The 25,879-nt window shown below is 38.7% G+C and overlaps 2 protein-coding genes across 23 annotated transcripts in view; one reads left to right on the forward strand and one right to left on the reverse strand.

Moving 5' to 3' along the window:
• The window catches only part of ZNF829 (zinc finger protein 829), a 28,609-nt gene extending 9,570 nt beyond the window's left edge, over positions 1–19,039 (reverse strand). Inside the window, exons 1-4 of one of the 8 annotated variants that reach the window (XM_058709467.1) lie at positions 18,906–19,039; positions 18,161–18,229; positions 8,287–8,413; positions 7,893–7,988 (exon numbers count right to left, since the gene is read on the reverse strand). In XM_058709467.1, coding sequence (XP_058565450.1) covers positions 7,893–7,988; positions 8,287–8,413; positions 18,161–18,193 — 256 coding nt within the window. In that variant the 5' untranslated portion in view covers positions 18,194–18,229; positions 18,906–19,039. Of the gene's footprint in view, positions 1–3,094; positions 3,220–7,892; positions 8,173–8,286; positions 8,414–18,160; positions 18,230–18,811 lie in introns of those variants that run through there. The other 7 variants (XM_058709466.1, XM_058709468.1, XM_058709471.1 and 4 more) reach the window with 7 other exon arrangements.
• ZNF568 (zinc finger protein 568) overlaps positions 1–25,879 on the forward strand; it is a 166,859-nt gene that overhangs the window by 57,590 nt on the left and 83,390 nt on the right. The window contains exons 1-4 of one of the 15 annotated variants that reach the window (XM_058709355.1): positions 19,346–19,379; positions 20,652–20,718; positions 23,572–23,752; positions 24,350–24,629. In XM_058709355.1, coding sequence (XP_058565338.1) covers positions 24,614–24,629 — 16 coding nt within the window. In that variant the 5' untranslated portion in view covers positions 19,346–19,379; positions 20,652–20,718; positions 23,572–23,752; positions 24,350–24,613. The other 14 variants (XM_058709361.1, XM_058709370.1, XM_058709351.1 and 11 more) reach the window with 14 other exon arrangements.

The raw sequence follows: 25,879 nt of genomic DNA on the forward strand, positions 1-25,879 counted from the left end.
CCACATTTTCTCTGGAGAGGGAAAGAAACTGGACCACACATCCAATGTTCTAATTTCTTGAGATGCTACATGAGGAATTGGTGCTTGTTTCAGAGCACTGATGGGACCTGGCATACTCTAGACACCTGGGGGTCGCTAATAAAGACAGTGGTTTGGATTAGCATAAAAGTTTGAGAGGCTGACAGAAGCTCTGACTGGTGAAGGTCTTCTCTTGTGTGAGGCTAATACATAATAAATGGGACAAGTGGCATTTTTTTTTAACATGTAGATATCAACACAAAGAATCAAGGAAAATGAAGAAACAGGGAAACACAATCCAAACAAAGAAACAAAGCTCCAGAAAATTACCCTAACGAAATATAAGTAGAGGAATTACCTGACAGGAAATTTTAAATAAACATCATAAAAATGATCAATGAGCTCAGGAGAACAATGTATGAGGAAAGTGAGAATTCCAATGAGACAAAATATGAGAAATAATAAGAAAATCCTGGAGCTGAAGAATGTAAAAACTGAACTGAAAATTTTAATAGATGTAGTCAACAACAGACTAGAGCAAGCAGAAGGATCAGTGAACTCAAAGACACATTTTTTTGAAATTATCCAATCAAAGGAGCAGAAAGAAAAGAGAATAGAAAAGAGTAAAGAAAGCTTAAGGTTCTTATGAAACACCAAGGAATGGTCTAATATACACATTATGGGAATTCTAGAGGCAGAAGTGAGTAAGAACAAGAAAACTTACTCAAATTAGTAATGGATGAAAACTTCCCAAATCTGGGGAAGAAAACAGACATGCAGACTCAGGAAGTCAAAGTATTCCAAAAGAAATCCATACTGAGACACATTATGTCACACTGAGACATCATTATAATGTCTTTGTCAATAGTCAAAGGCAGGGGCGCCTGGGTGGCTCAGTCGGTTAAGCATCCAACTTCAGCTCAGGTCACGATCTTGCGGTCCGTGAGTTCGAGCCCTGTGTCGGGCTCTGGGCTGATGGCTCAGAGCCTGGAGCCTGCTTCCGATTCTGTGTCTCCCTCTCTCTCTGCCCCTTCCCCGTTCATGTTCTGTCTCTCTCTGTCTCAAAAATAAATAAACGTTAAAAAAAAAAATTTAAAAAAAATAGTCAAAGGCAAAAGGGGCACCTGGCTGGCTCAGTTGGAAGAGTGTACGACTCTTGATCTCAGGGTCATGAGTTGGGAGTCCCATGTTATGTGTAGAGATTAAAATAAATAAAAACTTCAAAGGCAGGGGGACCTGGATGAAATTTAAGAAGACTAAAATCACACCAAGTATCTTTTCTGACTATGGTCAATGAAATTAGAAATCAACAGCAGAATGAAAACTGGAAAATTCACAAATATGTAGAAATTAAACAACACTTCTGAACAAGCGATAGGTCAACAAGAAATAGAGAAATTAGAAAATATCTTGAGAGACAAAATCAAGATGAAGAAAAAGTAATGAAGAGGGGAGAGTATAGTCCTACATTAAAAAATAAGATAACAAATATATGACCTAATTTATGCCTCAAGGAACAAACTAAACCCAAAGTTGGCAGAAGGAAGAAAATGATAAAGATTAGTGGATATAAATGAAATAGAATAGAAAAACAAGAAAGACCAATGAAATAGTTGGTTTATTGAAATAAATAAATAAAATTGATAAACTTTTAGACTAAGAAAAAAGAGGAGTCTCAAATAAATAAAATCAGAAATGAAAAAGGAAACACTATAACTAATGTTACAGAAATAAAAAGGACCATAAGAGGCTACTATGAATAATTATATACCATGAAACTGGATAACCTGGAAAAAAATGGATAAATTCCTAGATACATATAATCTACCATGACTGAATCATGAAGATACAGCAAGTCTGAATATACCCATAACTAGTAAGAACATTGGCTCACAATAAAAAAAACTTTCAGGGCACCTGGGTGGCTCAGTCAGTTAAGCGTCCAACTCTTGATTCCAGCTCAGGTCATGTCTCACGGTGGTGAGATCCAGCCCCAAGTCGGGGTCCATGCTGAGCCTGGAGCCTGCTTGAGATTCTCTTTCTCCCTCTCCCTCTGCCCCTCCCCTGCTCGTGCATGCAGCATACACTCTCTCTCTTTCCTCTCTCTCTCAAAAAAAATTATCTCAACAAAGAAAAGCCCAGGACCAGATGGCTTCATTGGTGAAGTCTACCAAACATTTAAATAATAATAATGTCAACCTAGGGAGTGGGGGAGAGGTACCAATCCTAAAACTCCTACAAAAAAAACTGAAAAGCAGGGAACACTTCCAAACTATTTTTGTTTTTGAGAGAAAGAGAAAGTGCACGTGTGCACACACGTAGCGGAGAGGCAGAGGGAGAGAGGCAGAATCCCAAGCAAGCTCCACTCTGGGGCTCGCTCCCATGACCCTGAGATCATGACTTGACCTGAAATCAAGAGTCAGATGCTCAACCAAGTGAGCCACTAGGCTCAAAACTCATTTTATGGGGGTGCCTGGATGGCTCGGTTGGTTAAGCCTCCAACTTTGGCTCAGGTCATGATCTCACAGCTTGCGAATTTGAGCCTCACAATGGGCTCTGTGCTGACAGAGCCTGGAGCCTGCTTTGGATTGTGTCTCCCTCTCTCTCTCTGCCCCTCCCCTGCTCACACTCTGTCTCTCTCAAAAATAAACATTAAAAAATATTTTTTTTAAATAAAGAGGAAAAAGAAAAACATTCATTTTATGAAGCCAGCATTACCCTCATGCCAAAGCCAGACATAGAAACCATTAAAAAAAGAAAATGACAGGCCAATTCCTAATGAATATTGATGCAAAAATTCTCAAGAAAATACTAGTAAACCGAATTCAACAGCACATTAAAAGGATCATACACCATGACCAAGTGGAATTTATTCCTGGGATGTAAAGATGATCCAACATACAAAAATCAATTAATGTAATACCTGAGACTGAAGGATAAAAATCAAATGATCATCTAAACAGATGCAGAAAACTAATTTGATAAAATTCAACACCCTTTCATTAAAAAACTCTCAGCAAACTACTAGAAGGATATTACCTCAACATAATGAAGACCATATATAAAAAGTACACACCTAATATTATATTCAATGATGAAAAACTGAATGCTTTTCCTCTAAGATCATGAAGGCAAAGATGCCCACTCTTGCCACTTCTATATCCGGCATATAGAAAACTCTATGAAGACTCCACATAAAAACTGTTAGAATTAATAAACAAATTAGGTTTTCAGTTTGCAGTTGCAGGAAATGAGTTGCAGGAAAAATGAGCTGTGTTTCTTTAACAATATTCTGAAAAGGAAATTAGAAAAACAATACTATTTATAATAGATTAAAAGGACTAATATACTTAGGAACACACTTAACTAAGGAGGTGAGAGACTTGTAAACTGAAAACTGTGAAACACTGATGGAAGAAATTAAAGATACACAAGATCAATGTTAAGATATTCTGTGTTCAGGGGCGCCTGGGTGGCGCAGTCGGTTAAGCGTCCGACTTCAGCCAGGTCACGATCTCGTGGTCCGTGAGTTCGAGCCCCGCGTCAGGCTCTGGGCTGATGGCTCGGAGCCTGGAGCCTGTTTCCAATTCTGTGTCTCCCTCTCTCTCTGCCCCTCCCCCGTTCATGCTCTGTCTCTCTCTGTCCCAAAAATAAATAAAAAACGTTGAAAAAAAAAAAAAAAAAAAAAAAAGATATTCTGTGTTCATGGATTGGGAAAATACTGTAAAAATGTCCATACTCCCCAAATTATCTACAGATTCAATGCAATCCCTGTAAAAATCCCAATGGCATTTTCTATAGTAATAGAACAAACAATTCAATGAGCCAAAATAATCTTTAGACAGTACAACAAAGCTGGAGGCAACACATTTCCTGATTCCAAAATAGATTATAAAGCTGCAGCAGTTAAAACAGTACGGTACCGGCACAAAGACATTCATATAGCCAACAGAACAGAATAAATTCACGTATACACAATTAATATATAACAAATGTGCAAGACTACATAACAGAGAAGGGTAAGTCTTAACAAATGATGATGGGAGAAGCACCTGCTGGCTCAGTCAGTTAAGCATATGAGTCTTGGTTTTGGCTCAGGTCATGATCTCAAGGTTTCATGAGTTTGAGCCCCATGTCCAGCTCTGTGCTGACAGTGTGGAGCCTGCTTGGGATTCTCTGTCTCCCTCTCTCTCTGCCTCTCTCCCACTTATACTCTGTCTCTCTCAAAATAAGCTTAAAAAGAATGATGATGGGAAAATGGAACATCCACATGCAAAAAAAAGAAACTGGACTCTTACCTTATATCATACAGAAAAATCAACTCAAAATGTATTAAAGACTTAAATATAAGACCTGACATTGTAAAACTTCTACAAGAACACATAGGGGAAAAGTTTCATGACACTGGTCTTAGTGATGATTTCCGAATATGGCATCAAAAGCACAGGTAACAAAAGCAAAAATAGACATACAGGACTAGGACTACATCAAATTTAAAATCTTACACATAGCAAAGAATCAACAGAATGAAAAGACAATCTATGGAATGGGAGAAAACATTTGCCAACCATATATATGATAAGGGGTTAATGTCTAAAAAGGTAGGAATAAAACCTAATAACCTAATTTAAAAAATTAGTAGGGTGCCTGGGTGGCTCAGTTGGCTAAGCATCCAATTTCAGCTCAGGTCATGATCTCATGGTTCATGAGTTCGAGCCGTGCATTTGGCTATGCTCTGACAGTGCAGAGCCTGCCTGGGATTCCCTATCTCCCTCTCTGCCCACCCCTGACTTGCTCACTTTCTCTCTCTCAAGATAAATAAACTTTAAAAATTAAGTAAGTAAATAAATAAGAACGTGAATAGAAGTTTCTCCAAAGAAACCATACAAATAGCCAAGAAGTGAATGAAAGATGCTCAATATCGCTAATCATTACAGAAACATAAATCAAAACCATGATGAAACATTACCTATTATGGTTAGGACAGCTGTCATTAAAAAAAAGGGGGGGGGCAAGTAACTGTTGGTGAAGATGCTAAGAAATTGGAACTCTTGTACACTACTGGTGGGAATGCAAAATGGTGTAGCCACTATGGAAAACAGTATGGAGGTTCTTCAAAAAATTAAAAATAAAACTATCATATGATCCATCAATCCCACTTCTGGGTATTTATCCAAAAGAATTGAAATCAAGATCTTGAAGAGATATTAGCACTCATGTGTTCATTGCAGCACTACTCATAATAGTCAAGATGAAAACAACCTAAATCCATAGATAGATGAGTGGATAAAGAAAATGTGGCATATATGTACAATGGAATATTATTCAGCCTTAAAAAGAAGGAAATCTTGCCATATGTGACAACATGGATGAACCTTGAACACACTATGCTACATGAAATAAGGCAGTCACAGGACAAATACTGCATTATTTGACTTATATGAGGTATCTAAAAAGAGCAAAACTCATAGAAGCAAAGAGTAGAATGGTGGTTGCCAGGGGCTGGGCTGAGAGGGAAATGAGCAGTTGTTAATCAACAAGTATAAAGTTTTAACAATGCAAGGCAAATAAGTTCTAGAGATCTACTATATAATGCTGTGCCTATAGTTAACAATACTATACTATACACTTAAAAATCTGTTAAGAGGGTAGATCTCATGTTAAGTGATCTTATCACAATAAAATTTAAGAAGAAAGGGGGGGAAAAAGCAGTTGAAAAATTTATATCCTACAAGCAGCTTGAGGCTGCATACTGCTCCACATTCTCATCTATTCATCTTCAGACTTAAATGTTTGTCCATGTTGCAGGTGTCATAATGGTATCCTACTGCAGTTTTAATTTGCATTTCCCTGATAACTAATAAAATTAAATTCATTTTCACATGTTAAAGAAAAACTAATAGTATTTCTCTGCACCAACATACTAATTAGAAAATTGTACACGCTCACAATAGCAATACAGCGTGTTTTAAAAATTTAGAGAGTAACCGAACAAAAAACAAAAAATTGCTAGGAACAACAGATTGCAAATGGTGTCTGGTTAAAAGACAGCGTGAAGGTTACAGATTTATTATCCTGTAGGACAATAACTAGTTTATATCCCAGTTAGTGATGTTATTCCTGCATTCTTTCTTTCCATGACAATATGAACTCCATTTCTCCCAAATAATGAAAAAAATAAATCCTTCAAATGTGTTTATCATGTATTTATGAAAGAGTCATATTAAACTTCTGAAAAGTTATAATTTTTTTTTTCAGTTTATTTATTTGAGAGAGAGACGGGGAGAGGGAGAGAGTGCATACACGCACGTGCAAGCAGGGTAAGGGCAGAGGCAGAGGGAGAGAGAGAATCCCAAGCAGGTTCCACACTCAGCCTGGAGCCCAATGTGGAACTCAATCTGACAACTGTGAGATCATGACCTGAGCCAATACCAAGTCAGATACTTAACCGACTGAGTCACCTAGATGCCCTGAAAAGTTATATTTTTGAAAAGTTTTGAAAATGTTATACTCTGGGGGCACCTGGGTGGTTCTCAGTTGAGAGTCTGACTCTTGGTATTGGCTCAGGTCATGATCTCACAGTCTGTGGAGTTGAACCTTGGGTCAGGCTCCATGCTGACAGTGTAGAGCCTGCTTGGGTTCATTCTCTCTCTCTTTCTGCCCTTTCTCTGCTCATGCAGGTGTGTGTTCTCTCTCAAAATAAATAAATAAACATAAAAATAAAAAAGAAAATGTTATTCTCTTAAAATTTTGAAGATCCCACTGAGATGTCCAAATGGACTTAACCGCAGGATGCAATAAAGCATGTGACTTGAGAAGTATTCCTCATAGGCTATTTAAGTCCCAGCAGTCTTCCTTTCTTGGCTGTCTCAGTAAATCCCAAGCAGCAATAAAATTCTACTTTCATTCACTTTCTCTCCACTACACCCTCCTTGGTGTGTCCTGGGCTTGTTTTGGGGCCAAATCCAGTTTGGTTCTGGTTTGTGTAAAGCTGGTACATTATAGTGATTAGGAATCTGATATTATGGTGGTATCTATATGGATAATGGACATCTGTTTCAGTTATCTGGGGATCCCTTCATTCTCTGTTGAGATGACAGAAGATCTGGATTGTTATCTTCCCTTTGAGTCTGTTTGTAATATCTTGTGCCTCCTAGAAAGGAAAAAAAATCTTGGAGGGGGGGGTGGTGGCTGGGTGGCTCAGTCAGTTAAATGTTCGACTCTTGGTTTCAGTTCAGGTCATGATCTTACACTTTGTAAGATCAAGTCCTACATCAGACTCTGTGCTAACAGTGCAGAGCCTGCTTAGGATTTTCTCTCTCTCCCTCTTTCTCTGCCTCTCCCCGGCTCACTACCTTTCTCTCAAAATAAATAAATAAACTTTAAAAAATTAAAAAAAAACCTCGATTTGTGAGTTCTTTAGTTCTTCATTAATGTATCTTGTGGCTAAATTGTAAAACTAAAGTCGTATCTATAACTTTTTTGTTGTTTTTTCCTATAACATTTTTTGAGATATAACTTACATAAAAACTTTTACCTGACAAAAAAATAAGTTTTAAATACTTTCCTATTTCCAGAAGGTATTAATAAACTTAACTGTGAAGGCTCTTAAAGGAGTTCACACCAAGACCATATGCAACCAAAAAAAATAAAATAAAATAAACTGCATTTTGTCAAAATTAAAAACTTTTGTGCTTCAAAGGACAAAATCAAGAGGGTGAAAACACACTCACTAAATGGGGGAAAATAGTCACAAATCATATACTGTTAAGAGACCTGTATTTAGAATATATAATTAACAGAAAACTCAATAATAAAAAGGCAAACAACCCAATTAAAACATGGATAAAATCATTACCCTACATCTCATTCACCTGAACAAAGGCTTCTCGTCAGCTCTTTTTCAACCATCCAGGGCTCTTTTCCTTGTTCCAATAAGGAAATCACAGCTGGCTTAGAATTGGAAAGTCCTGATCACAAGAAAAGACATGGGACATGGTTATGCTGTGGGTGTCCCAGAAATCAGATCCAGTCCCTTGGTGAGAAGAAAGAGATGCCACTGTAGGAAGGACCGAAAAAAGATGAAGGTGAAGCTTCAGCCCACTGGAGCTGCTCATTTCCAATTCTTCTATTCCATTCCAACTCAAACCATTCCTTAAGGAACAGGGAGCAGAAATTTAGCTGGCTACTTGAAACAAATAATTCACAATGGAGAAAGGAGACATTCCTGAGGACAGACTCTGAATTTTGGGGGATAGTTATCCTTACCCACTGAAACCAGGTTGCTGAAATTCTCCAACATCACTTCTTTGTATAAATTCATCTGACCAGAGTCCAGGCATTCCCATTCCTCCTGAGAGAAGTTTATAGAAACATCCCTGAACATCATTGATCCCTGAAACAACAAACACGCTTTCACAGTAGAAGAAGATAAGAAAAAGATGGTAGTAGGGATGGTGGTAGAGGGCTCTACAAAAAGGAACAGAGATTGTTAATCAAATTGAAGGGGCCAGAACTCTATTATTAGATCAGTAGAAAACATGTCTTGTATACAGAGGGATATATCTAGGAATGTAAAGTTTTCCAATGACATGAAATAGCAAAAATACAGCTCAATGCTTGATGCCTGGCTATAGTGAAATGTACGTAAATGTGAATTCCTTCTCTTCCCATATTTTCCTTTTAAGACCTCAAAGAAGGAACTATGTGATGAACTTTAAAACACTTTAAAGTTTCAGAATCAGGGAAAAAAAGAACTTTCTAAAATTTCCAGGAAGAAAAAAACCAGAATTTTCCAAAACTTCCAGGAAGAAAATATGGATTATAAAAAAAATTTTCAGGAATCAAAATCACAGTGGACTTTAAAAAAAAATTTTTAATGTTTATTTATTTTTGAGACAATGCAAGAGGCAGAGTACAAGCAGCAGAAGGGCAGACAGAGAGAGACACAGAATCCAAAGTGGGCTCCAGGCTCCAAGCTGTCAGCACAGAGCCCGACGCGGGGCTCGAACTCACGAGCCATGAGATTGTGACCTGAGCCGAAGTCGGACACTTAACCGACTGAGCCACTCAGGTGCCCCAGAGTGGACTTTTAAAAAGCACCACTTGAAGTAAGGAAAAAAAGTGACTCCTTTAATATTACAAAGGAAAATGAATTCTGGCCTTGAATTCCATACCCAGTCAAAGCTAAAGTGAAGATTATATACCAAGCAAGATTAAAAACCAAGCTAGTGTGAAGATTAAGTCAACACAATTATAGATTGGCAGGAAAAGACAAAATTATCTCCTATGTAGCTTTTCATTTTAGAACTTTAAAAATGTTTATTTATTTATTTTTGAGAGAGAATTGTGGGGGGTAGGGGGGACAGAAAGAGGAGACAGAAAGAATCCCAAGCAGGCTCCATGCTGTCATCACAGGGTCTGATGCTCGATCTCACAAACCATGATATCATGACCTGAGCTGAAATCAACACTCAGACACTTAACCGACTGAGCTACCCAGATGCCCCTCTCCTATGCAGCTTTTTAAAAGAAGCTCCTGGCCTATGTGCTCCATCAGAACTGCAGAGTAAATTAAGAAAAAGAAAAATACTATATTCAGAAATTACAGAACATGAAAATACATGACAAAGTCCCAAGTATAACTGTGAAAGGCAAGTCATAGGACAATATCTGGCAGCAGAACTAGAGAGCAACATCTAGGAACAGGAAGATAGAGGACTATGGGAAACATGTCTCCAAAGAAAACTAAAGAACTAATGTTTGATCACATGAAAAATATTTTTGATAGGCAACTGAAAGCAATGTTGGTAGATTTGGGGGAAAAATAGCAACACACATATGGAATGAGACAAATAAAGGAACAAAGCAGTTTACCCTAAGAAAACTGTAAAAGTTGTACTAAAAAGAATCTAGCCTCTAGTATACTACTTGGCTCAGATTAATAATATCTGTGAGGTGCTAATAACATGAATATCAATGATTTAAAGAAAAAATGTGTGGCACAAAAACACTCAGATCAATGGAACAGAATAGAGAACCCAGAAATGGACCCACAAACATATGGCCAACTAATCTTTGACCAAGCAGGAAAGAATATCCAATGGAATAAAGACTGTCTCTTCAGCAAATGGTGCTGGGAAAACTGGACAGCGACACGCAGAAAAATGAACCTGGACCACTTTCTTACACCATACACAAAAGTAAACTCAAAATAGGTGAAAGACCTAAACCTAAGACAGGAAGCCATCAACATCCTCGAGGAGAAAGCAGGCAAAAACCTCTTTGACCTCGGTCACAGCAGCTTCTTACTCAACATGTCTCCGGAGGCAAGGGAAACAAAAGCAAAAATGAACTATTGGGACCTCATCAAAATAAAAACCTTCTTCACAGCGAAGGAAACAATCAGCAAAACTAAAAGGCAACTGACAGAATGGGAGAAGATATTTGCAAACGACATATCAGATAAAAGGTTAACATCCAATATCTGTAGAGAGCTTATCAAACTTAACACCCAAAAAACAAACAATCCAGTGAAGAAATGGGCACAAGACATGAATAGACACTTCTCCAAAGAAGACATCCAGATGGGCAACTGACACATGAAAAAATGCTCAACATCACTCATCACCCAGGAAACACAAATCAAAACCACAATGAGATACCACCTCACACCTGTCAGAATGGCTCACATTAACAACTCAGGCAAAAACAGATGTTGGCGAGGATGCAGAGAAAGAGGATCTCTTTTGCACTGCTGGTGGGAATGCAAGCTGGTGCAGCCACTCTGGAAAACAGTATGGAGGTTCCTCAAAAAATTAAAAATAGAACTACCCTATGACCCAGCGATTGCACTGCTAGGTATTTATCCAAGGGATACAGGTATGCTGTTTCGAAGGGGCACCCAATGTTTATAGCAGCACTATCAGCAACAGCCAAAGTATGGAAAGAGCCCAAATGTCCATCGATGGATGAATGGATAAAGATGTGGTGGATGTATATATATATATATATATATATATATATATATATATATATGTGTGTGTGTATATATATAGTGTGTATATATAGTGTGTATATATATATATAGTGTGTGTGTATACACACACACACACAATGGAGTATTACTCGGCAATCAAAAAGAATGAAATCTTGCCATTTGCAACTACGTGGATGGAACTAGAGGGTATTATGCTAGGCAAAATTAGTCGGAGAAAGACAAATATCATTACTTCACTCATATGAGGACTTAATGACACAGAGGAACAAAAGGGAAGGGAAGCAAAAATAATATAAAAACAGGAAGGGGAACAAAACATAAGAGACTCTTAAATATGGAGAACAAACAGAGGGTTACTGGAGGGATTGTGGGAGGGGGGACAGGCTAAATGGGTAAGGGACATTAAAGAATCTACTCCTGAAATCATCGTTGCACTATATGCTAACTAACTTGGATGTAAATTAAAAAAGAATACAATTCAGAAACAGCAAAATGGTAGAGAGGCATAGGGCAAGGTATGGGAGGGAGGACCATATATGGAGAGGATCTTAAGGATTTTGCTTAACCAAATGGCTGAAATGAAAAGTTTTTCAGTAATATTAATATTGCCATAAATTTTGCCACCAGTAAAATTATAAAAATTAAAGAATATATGTTAGTAGGGAATAACTTTTTTTTTAATATTTATTTTGAGAGAGAGCACATGCATGCAGTGGTGTGGGGGGAGAAAGAATCCCAAACAGGCTCTGGTCTGCTAGCACAGAACCCAACTTGGTGCTAGGTACCACGAACCACAAGATCATGACCTGAGCTGAAATCAAGAGTCAGACACTCAACTGACTGAGCCATCCAGGCACCCCAATAGGGAGTCATTTAACAGTCATAAGAGAACTATCAAGAAGTTTAAGTTATACTCTTCTCTAAGATAGTAATACCTTATTAATTTTTACTGTGTCTATGCATTTTTTAGAGAGAGCAAGCAGGGGAGGGTCAGAAAGAGAGGGAGACAGAGGATCTGAAGCAGGCTTCATGCTGACAGCAAAGAGCCCAACTTGGGGCTCAAACTCATAAACCGTGAGATCCTGACCTGAGCTTAAGTTGGACATTTAACTGACTGAGCCACCCAGGTACCCTAAGATAGTGATATTTTAAATTAACATTTAACCAATTTTGTGTTTTAAAAATTCAAGAATTTTTTTAATGTTTATTACAATTTTTGAGAGAGTGTGAGCAGGGGAGGGGCAGAGAGAGAGGGAGGACAGAGGGTTCAAATGGGCTCTGTGCTGACAGCAGAGAACACGATGTGGGGCTCAAACCCACGAACTGTGAGATCATGACCTGAGCTGAAGTTGGACACAACCTGACCCAGCCAGGCACCCCAAAATTCAAGAAATTTTAAGACTTAGTGAAAAATGGCTGGGGTTTGTCCCAGTACCCAATCTCACTCTCCTCAGGTGGGACCCTCAATTTTTTTTGTTTCTCTTGTTTTTTTCTATATTTCTAATTAATATTCCTGCATTCCTATTTTTAATAGATGTTTTCTGGGGACTTTCTTGAGGTAATTGTGGATTGACTTTCCCACATCACATTCCTTGTTTCCTGGTCCTGCAAAAGAGTTGTATCACAGTTTTTCTTTATTTTTTAAATCTTTTTCTATAATTTATTTATTTTTTATAATTTACATCCAAGTTAGTTAGCATATATTGCAACAATGATTTCAGGGTAGATTCTTTAATGCCCCTTACCCATTTAGCTCATCCCCCCACCCACAACTCCTCCAGCAACCCTGTTTGTTCTCTATATTTAACAGTCTTTTATATTTTGTCCCCTTTCTTGTTTTTATATTATTTTTGTTTCCCTTCCCTTATGTTCATCTGTTTTGTATCTTAAAGTCCTCATATGAGTGAAGTCATGATATTTGTCCTTCTCTGACTAGTTTCGCTTAGCATAATACCCTCTAGTTCCATCCATGTAGTTGCAAGAGGCAAGATTTCATTCTGTTTTTTTTTACATTTATTTATTTGTAGAGACAGAGAGAGACAGAGCATGAGTGGGGGAGGGGCAGAGAGAGAATGAGACACAGAATCTGAAGCAGGCTCCAGGCTCTGAGCAAACGTTCAGCAGAGTTCAATGTGGGGCTCAAACCCACAAACCGTGAGATCGTGACCCGAGCCGATGCCAGATGCTCAACCAAATGAGCCACCCAGGCACCCCTGGATTTCATTCTTTTTGATTGCCGAGTAATACTCCATTGTGTGTGTGTGTGTGTGTGTGTGTGTGTGTGTGTGTGTGTATATATATATATACACGCTATATATATACATACACACCATATATATATACACACTACATATATATACACGCTATATTATATATACATATATATATATATATATATATATATATATATATATACACACATCCACCACATCTTTATCCATTCATCCATCGATGGACATTTGGGCTCTTTCCATACTTTGGCTGTTGCTGATAGTGCTGCTATAAACATTGGGTGCCCCTTCGAAACAGCATACCTGTATCCCTTGGATAAATACCTAGCAGTGCAATCGCTGGGTCATAGGGTAGTTCTATTTTTAATTTTTTGAGGAACCTCCATACTGTTTTCCAGAGTGGCTGCACCAGCTTGCATTCCCACCAGCAGTGCAAAAGAGATCCTCTTTCTCTGCATCCTCGCCAACATCTGTTTTTGCCTGAGTTGTTAATGTGAGCCATTCTGACAGGTGTGAGGTGGTATCTCATTGTGGTTTTGATTTGTGTTTCCTGGGTGATGAGTGATGTTGAGCATTTTTTCATGTGTCAGTTGCCCATCTGGATGTCTTCTTTGGAGAAGTGTCTATTCATGTCTTGTGCCCATTTCTTCACTGGATTGTTTGTTTTTTGGGTGTTAAGTTTGATAAGCTCTCTACAGATATTGGATGTTAACCTTTATCTGATATGTCGTTTGCAAATATCTTCTCCCATTCTGTCAGTTGCCTTTTAGTTTTGCTGATTGTTTCCTTCGCTGTGAAGAAGGTTTTTATTTTGATGAGGTCCCAATAGTTCATTTTTGCTTTTGTTTCCCTTGCCTCCGGAGACATGTTGAGTAAGAAGCTGCTGTGACCGAGGTCAAAGAGGTTTTTGCCTGCTTTCTCCTCGAGGATGTTGATGGCTTCCTGTCTTAGGTTTAGGTCTTTCACCTATTTTGAGTTTACTTTTGTGTATGGTGTAAGAAAGTGGTCCAGGTTCATTTTTCTGCGTGTCGCTGTCCAGTTTTCCCAGCACCATTTGCTGAAGAGACAGTCTTTATTCCATTGGATATTCTTTCCTGCTTGGTCAAAGATTAGTTGGCCATATGTTTGTGGGTCCATTTCTGGGTTCTCTATTCTGTTCCATTGATCTGAGTGTCTGTTTTGTGCCAGTACCATACTGTCTTGAGGATTACAGCTTTGTAATACAGCTTGAAGTCTGGGATTGTGATGCCTCCTACTAGACTATATTCTTTATAATAAAACTGTGGTCATAAATATAATATTTTGCTGACTTCTATGAATCATTCTAATCAATTACTGTACCTGAGTGAGGATCATGGGAATGTCTCAATTTGTGGTCTGCTGGGCAGAAGTGCAGTGCCTTGGGGATACCCAAGACTTGGAGCTGCTATCTGAAATAGGGCAGTCTTGTAAGACTGAGCCTCTAAACCTGTGGGGTTCTGTGTTAACTCTGGGTAATTAGTGTCAGAATTCAATTAAATTGCAGGACACTCAGTTGGTGTCCAAAAACTGGCGGTTATTGGAAAATGATACACATTTCCATCCCATAGGAGAATTTAGGTTACTTCTCCTTCATCTTAGACCAACCAAGGGGGGTCCTTTAGACTCCAGGATCCAAAATGGAATGATGAGACTGTTTAGAAGAATTTTTGTTGTGTTTTCTAGAGTTTAGAGGGCAAAGACTGTTTTGGACCAGATGTAGACCCAATGGAGGGACAATGTGTCCCCCAACAAAGCTGTAGATCATAGACTGCCCAAGTATAAGACAGGTATTATTAAGCAGCCATTTCAAGGAGATGTGTTACCCATATCACAGGGAAGTACAATTAGAGATTTCCAGCAGGAATTTCTCCCAAAATCCCACAAAAGTACCCCATAGAAAATGAGTCAGTGCTAAACATCCATAAAAGGAAGAGACACCAAGATCAAAACAATAGCACCACTAAAGTAAGACTTTTCTCCTTACCTCCTCTTCCCTACCCATTGCAACCTCATAGGAGCCAGAAACTGCCTACTGGGTGGGAGAAAAGAAATTTAGATTAAAGAAACGAAGAAGTTTAGCATATGCCGTTTTTCACACTGCAAGCTTCTAGCTTACAGCAAGGCTGAACTCAAAGAAAAGGCTTTAAATGAAACTTACATATTATTACATTCAACTGGAGATTGTAATTAGCAAAGTGAGACTGACCTTGTCACTAAAAACAACTTGGTAAAGGATACCAAGGAGTGATCAAATCAATTATAGGGACTGCACAAGTTTTTGACCAGGGCAACAACAACAACAAAAATTAGCACACAGAGACAGTTGAGAGTAGAAATTATGAAAAAAGAATTATTTTGCTTACTTCCTACGGAGTCCTGCTTATTTCAAAGTTATGGTTATAAGCTGATTTGGTTTTCCAGGTACACATTCATATTATCTGCATAGTGATAATCTTATATCCTCTTTTCTAATTTTTAACCTACTTTTTTCTCTTGTTAAAGTGCTTTGGTTAATAACAAGAGAACAACATTAAATAACACTGGTGATGGTGTATATCCTTGTCTTTTTCTGATTTTACTAGGAATCGTTCAAATATTTCCTGATTAAACATTAGGTTAAAAAAATAAGGGTGCCTGTCTGGCTTAGTCAGTACAGCATGCAACTTTTGATCTGGGGGTTGTAGGTTCAAGCCCCACATTGGGTGTAGAAATTACTTAAAAATAAAATCTTAAAAAAAAAAATTATCTTTCTATATTATTCTACCACCCTAGAGTTATTCCCATTAATAATGGGCAACAATCTTCACTAGAGAAATAGCAAGCATAATTAGAGGCTGATGGGAGAGGGTAACCTGATATTCTGGGTTTTGGCACAGGAGAATGGATTGAAAATACTCAGCCATCTTCTAAAGAAACTCAGATAGAAAGGTCTTAAACTGAATAGATTTTGGGCAATGGATTCTTAACCTGATTTCCTTTGCCTCTGTACCAAACACACATATTTAAAAAATTGAGAGTAGACCCACCTAGTTCCAAATTTATACTTCAAGAAAACTCTACATACTGAGTTCTCTACTTCAGTACATCCTAATTTTCACATAGGAGAATCATAAGGTGAATGGATAGCCTTATGATTTATAGAGTTCCCCAAGATTAGAAGTGTTAAAATACAACAGAATAAACATATTTTTACTACCAGCTGGGGAAAGGATCCTAAAACTCTAGCTATCTGACATGCTCTCCACCCCTCCTGAGACCAGGTAAGGTTTTTTTGCTTAACAGTGCTTTGATTTGAACTATATGTAACAACTCTCAAAACCAGAAAGAGATTAAGAGACAAAAAAAAGGTAATGATAAGAAATTTCAACCTAAGTTTAATTAGAGCCTGAGAAGGGAGAAGAAAGAGATAATAAGGCAGGGGCAATCTTTGAAGGTGGCTGAGAATTTTCTTAATAAACTAATAAAAATCACCTATTCACAAATTCAAAAAATGCTACAAATTCCAAGCAGATACAAGTTTTAAAAGGCACATTTAGACACATTATACTAAAATTACAGAAAACCAAAACTGGGAGAAAGTCTTAAAAACAGCCAGAGGAAGAAAAGCCAAAATACCTTCAAAGGAGAGAAAAGCTAGAATAATTAAGACTGTGATATTGTGATAGAGCAAAAGAACAAGGAGGACAAACAGTGTATGTCCCATGTACATAAGAACACTGGATATTTATATATATTTGGATATATCTGAAATGAGAACATAATAGACTAATATATGGTACTGAGAGAGCTAGAGAAGAATTCATAAGGGGGAAAAGAACCACAGGCTCCACTTTATGCCATATACAAAAGCCAGAGGTGCATTAAATGTATAAATAGGAGAGGCAAAACCTTTTTTTTAAAGATTTTACACCCAACTCACAGCCCCAAGATCAAGAGCCACACTGACTAAGCCAGCCAGGCACCCCAGAAAGGCAAAGCTTATAGCTTTAAGCATAAATATAAAAGAATATTTGCATAACCTTGGGACAAGAAAGGATTTCTTAAAATACAAAAAGCACCAACCATAAAGAAAAAAATTGATAAATTTTACTATGTTAAAGTTAGGACTTCTTTTCATAAAACCACCTTAAAGGAAGTGTTAAAACAATCTAAATAGTAGTAAAATATAATCCATGAAGGACCCATATCCACATTATATGAAGAACTCCTATGAATCAACAAGAGATAATCCAAGAGCAAAAATAGGTAAAAGATTCTAATCAGGCAGGTCACAATAGAAGAAACCCTAATAACCAATAAACATATGAAACAGTGTTTCATCTCATTATTAATCATGGGAGTCCAATTTCAAATCTGTGTATGTGTAAATATTTAAAGATTTCAAAGTCTGACATAACTGATCTGAAAAAAAAAGGACCAGAACTCATTCATACAAAGAAATAAATATCTTTGAAAAATAGTAGTCACAAAGACAATCTGACAACACAGGAGAATGACACTTTTTAGTGAAAATGTAGGACATAATATGGTAAATGAAGTATAATTTGATTTTGTAAAAATAATAAAAATTCATCAAAATATTAACTAGTTATTTGAGTGATTACATTTTATTTTTTCTTGGTAATTCTGTTGTTTTCAAAATCTCTACAGTAATCATGCTTTTATTTTAAAATTATAATATTGAATTTATAAAGAAGAAAACAACAAACACAAGTAGAGCCATTTTCCAAATAAGTGAACGTTAAGTATTTGGTGCTGTTGGGCTTTAATACCAGGCTGGACTATCTTTTCCTCTAATAGGGAAATTACAGCGATTTATAATCAAATAGCATAACTTTATTAAACATTTAACTTTCAAAAGAAAGAAAGCAAAGAGGAAACCTCAACACACCTTGGACATTGCTTGAAGAAGTTCATTTTGCATTCTTTCCTTCTCTTCTGCACCTGGATAAGGGTAGAACTGAGAGAGGAAAAATTGTAAAACACCAGGTTTTCCTTGTTTCCCAAACTAGTCTGGTCAGAGGTCAGCCCAAGCCCCAACCCCAGCACCCAACACACAGGGAATGGAGATCAGAGGAGAATAAGGCATCCTGCCCAACCCCGGTGTGTCAGGAAAAAGCTGAGGTCACTGCTGTCAAGGGACTATAATCTGACTAAACTTCACAGAGGTTCCCCGGGGACAGAGTTCTGCAGTTACAATCTTACACATGGAAGGAGCCCATAACCAGACACAGTGCCGCCACACACTGGGCATGGTCATACTTAAATCAATGGGATACGCAGCCCACAGCCGCACACACAGAGCCCACAGAGTAACACAGTTATAATCACATTCCCATCACTGAACACATAACAGTTACTCTCGTACAGTCGCAGGGTCGCAGTCATACAGCACCATAGGGACACACGCAGCAGCAACCCCACAATGATAGACAACTGATATCTGCACACAGGTCTCAGTGTCACAATCTCACAGACGATCCCACAACCTCCCCTTTTCATGCAGCTCCGCTCGCACAGACAGAAGGACCCAATTCCGTACCTGCCTCCGGTCTCCTCAACTTAGGCCTTTCGGGTCTCCCGGGGTTGCAACCTGCATAGTTGAGCCTGTTCCCCCGGGACCCACGGACCCTCACCTCATGGATCTAACGGTCCCGCCAGACGTGACGAAACGTTCGAGTTCCTGCGAGAAGAGCGACCGGCCACCCGGCCCTCTGGGAAATGTGGTCCAAAGCTGGACCCACAGCCAATTCCTCTCGGCGCCCTGCCTGGCCCCTCCCGAAACGACTGTAACTGCAATTCTCGGCGTCTAGCGGAGTCTCAGGGTTGAGAGGCACTGTAGCTTGGCAGGCTCCAGCCGGCCCTCGAGCGCGCACCTGGCCCGCGCCCCTCCCTCATACAGGAAACGCAGACTGCGTTCTGGCCGGAAGTTGAATCGGGCCGCGAAGCCTTCTGGGAGGTGTTGTTGTGTTCAGAAACGTCCGTTGGGAGGCGGGCGCGGAGGGATGGTTCAGTCTTGCCGGCGCCTGGCCTGGACCTTTCTTGTGGGTCGCTTTCACCCAGCCTCCCACATACTGCGCTGTGGATGCGCATTCGGGCGTTTCCAGCAGGTGACGCTACCGCGTCCCCGCAGCGGGGCATGGGGGAGGGGTTTGAGGTGTCTGGGCTGCTCAGTTGCTTTGCTCACGGGGCGGGGCCTCTGAGGAGGCCCTGCGCGTCTGGAGTGGCAGCGGTGCAAAGTGCTCGGGGTTGGGAGTACGCGCCTGTCTGGTGGTTGGAGTTATTGGAACAAGAAACTGTGGTGGGAGTCTCTGTGTGTGTGTGTGTGTGTGTGTGTGTGTGTGTGTGTGTGTGTGTGTGAGGGACTGTGGTGATGTGTGTGAGAGTAAGGGGGCGTGGTTGCGTGTGAGTGTAATGGAGTAATTGTGATGGGATATATCATTGTGGTGTTGTGTTTGTGGTTGTGTGTGGCGGTAGGGTGTTTGTGTGGTTCTCGGAGAAGGTTGATGGTGAGGTGTTTGTGATGTGTAGTGGTTCTTGTCTTATTTGAGTTGACTTCGGTGTAGCGTTTGTCATGGTTGGTAACTGCTTGGAAAAAAAATCTGTATAAATTTTTTTTGTATTTGGTTTTAAGCAGTCCTCCCTGCCCGTTGGCCACTCCTTAGTCTCCTTTGCTGTCTTTTTTCCCCTGGAAGTTCTTGGCGCTTTTCTGCTGCTTTCCAGTTTTCCTGTCGACCTTTTCCAGGTTCATTATCTCAACATCATATGGCTTGCTTCTTATCATATGTATAATTTAGCTCTTGTTATGATAATAATGCTGCCTAACAAACTACCCCTAAACTCAGTGACGTACTACAGCAAGCATTTATTCTCATGATCACCTGTTCACAGGTTTTCTGTGTTGAGTTTACTTAGGCTGGGGTTGGCTGGACTGCAGTATGGATTTAGATCTGCTCTACATGTGTTCTTTCTGCTGCTCAGGCTAAAAGGACAGTGGTTACCATGACATGTTCTCCTCATCATGAATCACCGGAGCCCAAGACAGATCATACAAACACCCTTAAAAACCTCTGCTCCTAAGTATGCTAATAATACCTTAGTCAAAGCAAGCCACATGGCTAAGCTTAATGTCAGTTACACCCAAAATGGGAGCACAAGGCAAAGTTACATGAAGAGTTAATATTAGTGGGGGGGGGGGGGGTTGTGAAGAATTGAGACCAAGATTCTAATCTACCACATTACAAAACATGTCTCTTTATCCTGGTGAATGCCTTTTAGTCCAAGTTCTCTTTTGTCTGATAATATTCCTTTTCAGGTTTTGTTATTGTATTACCCAGGAATTTCATTTTCCAACCCCTTCTTTTTATGTTTTTATGCTTCAGATCTCTTGTAAAGAGTATATTGCTGGGGTTTTTACTCTTTTATCCTGTGTGAATGTTGTTTTAATAGGTGAGTTTAATTCATTTGCATTTATTGGGATTGCTGATATAAATTTGTTTTTTACTTATTGCGACTTTTTTATTGTGCACATTTACCTTATTCCCCTTTCCCTCTTCAGTGCTTTGGTTTCTGTTCTTTTCCTTGAATTTTTAATATGCACACATAGCAAAATCCCAACTTAAGATTTTCAAACACTTGAACTCCAAACTACCCACTCATTTCTATGTTATTCTTGTCTAATGTATTACTTTCTTCTGACTTTAAATGCCCCAAGTTAGTAGAGTTCATTTGTTAAATACATATTTATGTGTATATATATATGTGTGTGTGTGTGTGTGTGTATGTATATATATATATATAAATGTGTACATATGTGTTTTTATATATATGTGTATATGTGTATATATATTTTTAAATTTTGATAAAATAGAGATAACATAGCACATAACATAAAATTTACCATCTTAATATCCGTACCCCCATTTTAATTGCAGCATTATTTACAATAGCCAAGATAGGGAAACATTCATCAACAGATAAACAGGTACAGAAAATGTGGCATATATATACAATGGAATATTATCCAAAGAAGGAAAACCTGCCATTTGTGACCACATGGATGAACCCGGAGAACAATTACGCTATGTGAAATAAGCCAGTAGCAGGACAAGTACTACATAATTCCATTTGTATGACATATACAAAACAGATTTAAGAAGCTTGAGAATAGAAAAATGGTTGCCAGAGCTTGGGAGTAGAGGGAAATGGAGAATTGTTGTTCTGTGGGTATAATGTTTCTGTTGTGCAAGATGAATAAGTTCTAGAGATCAGTACAACATAGAACCTATATTAACAAAGCAGTATTATGAACTTTGTTAAAAGTATAGATTTCATGTTAATTATTCTTATAGAAACAAAACACAAAAGAACATGAAATTTTTAGAGGTAATAGATACGTTTAGTACTTTGGTTATGGAATTGGTACTGGATATATGCATTTGTCCAAACTCACCAGGATGTATATGTTAAATGTGTGCAATTTTTTGTGTATTATACTTCAATAAAGCTAAAAACATTTAACATTTTAATCATTTTTAAATGTTGAGTTCAATGGCATTACATTCATATTGCTATAACACTATCATCACGATCCATCCATCCATCCATAGAACTTTTCATCTTGCAAGACTTTATACCCATTAAACAATAATTCCCCATTCCTTGGATTCCCCAGTCTGAGCGACTACCATTCTACTTTCTGTCTATATGCATTTGACTTAGTACCTTATATAGTTTGGATCATACAGTATTTGTCTTTTTGTGACTGGTTTAACTTAGCATAATGTCCTCAAGATTCATCCATGTTAAAGCATGTATCAGAATTTCCTTCCTTCTTTTTTTTTTTTATTTTTTTTATTTAAAAAAAAATTTTTTTTTAACGTTTATTTATTTTTGAGACAGAGAGAGACAGAGCATGAACGGGGGAGGGTCAGAGAGAGAGGGAGACACAGAATCTGAAACAGGCTCCAGGCTCTGAGCAGTCAGCACAGAGCCTGACATGGGGCTCAAACTCACAGACAGTGAGATCGTGACCTGAGCCGAAGTCAGATGCTTAACCGACTGAGCCACCCAGGTGCCCCAGAATTTCCTTCCTTCTTAAGGGTAAGATTCCACTGTGTATGCACCACATTTTGTTTATCCATTTTGTTTATCCATTCATCTGTCAGCACATTCTTTGGTTGCTTCCACCTTTTGACTATTGCAGATAATGCTGCTGTAAACATGGGTGTACAAGTCCCTGCCTTCAGGTTTTTTGGGTACATCCCCAGAAGTGAAATTTTAGGATCATATGGTAATTCTATTTTTCATTTTTTGACTGCCATACTGTTTTCCATAGTAGCTACACCATTAAAAAAGTTTTTTTTAATGTTTATTTTGGGGGGGGGGGAGAGACAGTGTGGCAGAGAGAGAGGGAGACATAGAATCTGAAGCAGGCTCCAGGCTCTGAGCTGTCAGCACAGAGCCTGATACGGGGCTTGGACCCATGAACGGTGAGATCATGACGAGCTGAAGTCAGCCGCTCAACTAACTGAGCCACCCAGGCACCCTGTGGCTACACCATTTAAAATTTTTTTAAATGTTTTTAAAATTTATTTTAGAGAGAGAGCAAGCAGGGGAGGAGAAGAGAGGAGAGGGAGACACGAAAACCAAAGCAGGCTCCAGGCTCTGAGCTGTCAGCACAAAGCCTGATGCGGGGCTCAAACCCATGAACCGTGAGATCATAACCTGAGCTGAAGTCAGACGCTTAACTGACTGGGCCACCCAGGTGCCCTGACACCATTTTAATGAACATATTTTTTTGAGCACCTATCATTAATAGCAAAAACAGATAAAATAAATCCCTGTTTTCATGGAGTTTATATGAGGGGGTACACAGACAATATGTATGATAAATAAATTATATAGTTTGTTAGTGATAATTGCTATAGGGGAAAAAATAGAAACTGTGACGGATATTAGGAGTGTCTCAAAATTATTGTAATTGAACATTACTGTTTTATTGTGTTATACAGTGCAAGGATTATTCTCTCTTGCATCTTATTATTTTACTTTTTACCTACTAAAGGCTCAAAGCAGATGATAATATTTCTTAACTTGGCCATTTTATTCATCCAATATCATTGTGATGTGAGTATAATTCTCATTTCAGATGAAGAGTATTGGAATTCTAAATTGCAACTCTTTTACCTCAGTTGCCAAGATAAATGGGAAATGGAATAGCTGCAACTCTCTTTTACTCCAAATCTAGAGTTGCTGCAAAGCTGTCTCTTTTTACTCACCTTTGTATTTGTCTCTGCACAGGGTCTGCACCTTTATGTTCACAGAAGATATTTGAAGAGCAGACACTATGTGAACATCACTGTGGTGTTTACCTTGTTTATTTATAGTCTTGGTGTTTCTCCTGAGCACTTGGTTCAACCTAGGTTGCTAAGTCTTTGGGTTTTCCTCCAGATTTCTGCTGTCTCTGGATCCAGCCTCTCTGGTCAGTGAGTCCAATGAATGTGAATTATAAGCAAGGAAGTTAATTGTTTGGGGCTGTATTAGTTATCTACTATTGTGTAACAAGTTACCTTAAAATTTAGTGGCTTAAACAACAGGAAATATTTATTGTCTCACTTTCTGTGGGGAATGAGGAACAATTTATCTGGATACTTTGGCTCAGATATTTCATGAAGCCGCAGTCAAGGTGTTGACAAAGCTGCAGTCTTTGGAAGACTAGATTAGAGGTGGAGGATTTGCCTCCTAGGTGGCTGGCAAGCTAGTGTTAGCTGAGGGCAGGAACCTCTCCCTATCGGTGGTTGAGTGTCTTCATGGAATGGTGGCTGGCTTCTCTCAAAGCACATGGTTCAAAAATGTACAATATAAAAACCACAATGTCTTTTATTGCTTAATTTCAGAAGTCACACACTGTCATTTCTGCAACATCCTATTGGTTAAACAGATTGACTCTATTCAGCATGGGAAGGGTGTACAAAAAACATGAATACCATAAGGCAGTGATCATTAGGAGCCATCTTGGAGGCTGGTTACCATAGGGATCTAGTGAGAAAAAACAAGTAAATTGGATTTGTATCATAAGCCCACAGGTCCTCCCTCCACAAAGATAAGACAGATCTGTGATATAACTAAAAGGAAGCCTGGAGGACAGGTATCCATCATGGAAGGAGACCTTCTGACCTGAGACCTCTCCTGGAGGCTGGAGAGTCCTGAGATAGAGTGGACCCTGGAATTGCTGGATCTGCAGCTTATTTTAACCCTTCTGCCCTGAGTGGGCAAAGCCTGAATGACTTCTCAACCTTGAGACATCAGCAGTAGCTGTGTGACAGTGGAGCATTTTACCCAGATGATGGAAAGGAGAGGTGAGGTGGTTCAGAGATGAGCAGAGTTTAGGAGAGAAAGGCTGTACATTGAGGGGCAGAAAGAGTAAAAAGAGTTAGGAAATTCAGTACTCCTAACAAGAAAGTTCATATTGATGATAATTGACTGTGCAGGGTAGACATTTGTTTTTTATTTATTCACTTGATTTTTTTAAAATAAGTATTTTAAATGTAATTTCTATCTCTCTTACATTTAGATTGTTTTGTAAAGGGCTGTCAAATATATAACCATAAGCAAAATTTCCTACTCTATCCTTTCTCATCCCTTGATCCCACTCCCTAGAAGCAACCATTTTGAACATTTTGGTGTTCAGTTCCACTTTCCTGAATAACATCCTCATACAGCTCATGCTTGGTTTCTCAGTTTTAGATATTTCCTGGTGACTTTGACAATGGAGATAGGGATTTATCTCTGTTTTCTACTTAACCTCTTTCTTGTCTTCCTCATCCTACACTTCCTCCACTCACCTTCTCCTAGTCCTTCTTTCTAATATGGTGTTATTAGAGGTTGAAGGTTGACCAGATGCCAGGATATGCATCTATTTTGGGGTGGGGGGGTGGGCTGGTCAGTTTTCCCAGCAAGAAGTCCTAGATTTTGCTTGAGGAGTATAAGCCAGAAATGTTTTGGGAAGGCAAATAAGGGTAGGAAGTGATGAGAGGGGAGAGGGAGGATACCTCATCTTTCAACATTACAACTTTCACTTTAATTCCCTTATTTTCTCTACATTGCTTCTGTTCCCATCCCTGCATTTGGTTCCCATCCCATACTCCTGGTACCTAGTGCCCCATTCCTAAGCCTTTCAAGGGTTCTGCCATGGTTTCCCCACCCTTCCCCCACCCTCACTTAAGCTGCAGCTTTCTCTAGTTAATTAGATAACAGTCATCTGTCTCTAGCTTCCAAAATTTTGTTGATATCTCTTATCTGCTGAAGTCTCTGTATTCTTTATCCTTGTGAAATTCAGCTTCCTTTGTTCCTTTACTTTCATCATGGTTGGGTTTGGAAGAGGGCAGAAGTAAATGCAAATATGCACTCTTCTATGAGTTTTTTAGATTAAAATTTAAGTTAAATTGTTTGAAAATATCATTAGAATCATAATGGCATTTTATTTTTTCCATCATAAGAATGTTTCACAATGCCTATAACTTGTCTCTGATGAAAGTTTTCCCACATTTTTTGCAGTGCTTCATAAACTATATAATTTTTTAATCTTTGTAGTATTTATTAGTATGTA

This window comes from Neofelis nebulosa, chromosome 17, assembly GCF_028018385.1.
Source record: "Neofelis nebulosa isolate mNeoNeb1 chromosome 17, mNeoNeb1.pri, whole genome shotgun sequence".
Taxonomy (NCBI): Eukaryota; Metazoa; Chordata; class Mammalia; order Carnivora; family Felidae; genus Neofelis; species Neofelis nebulosa.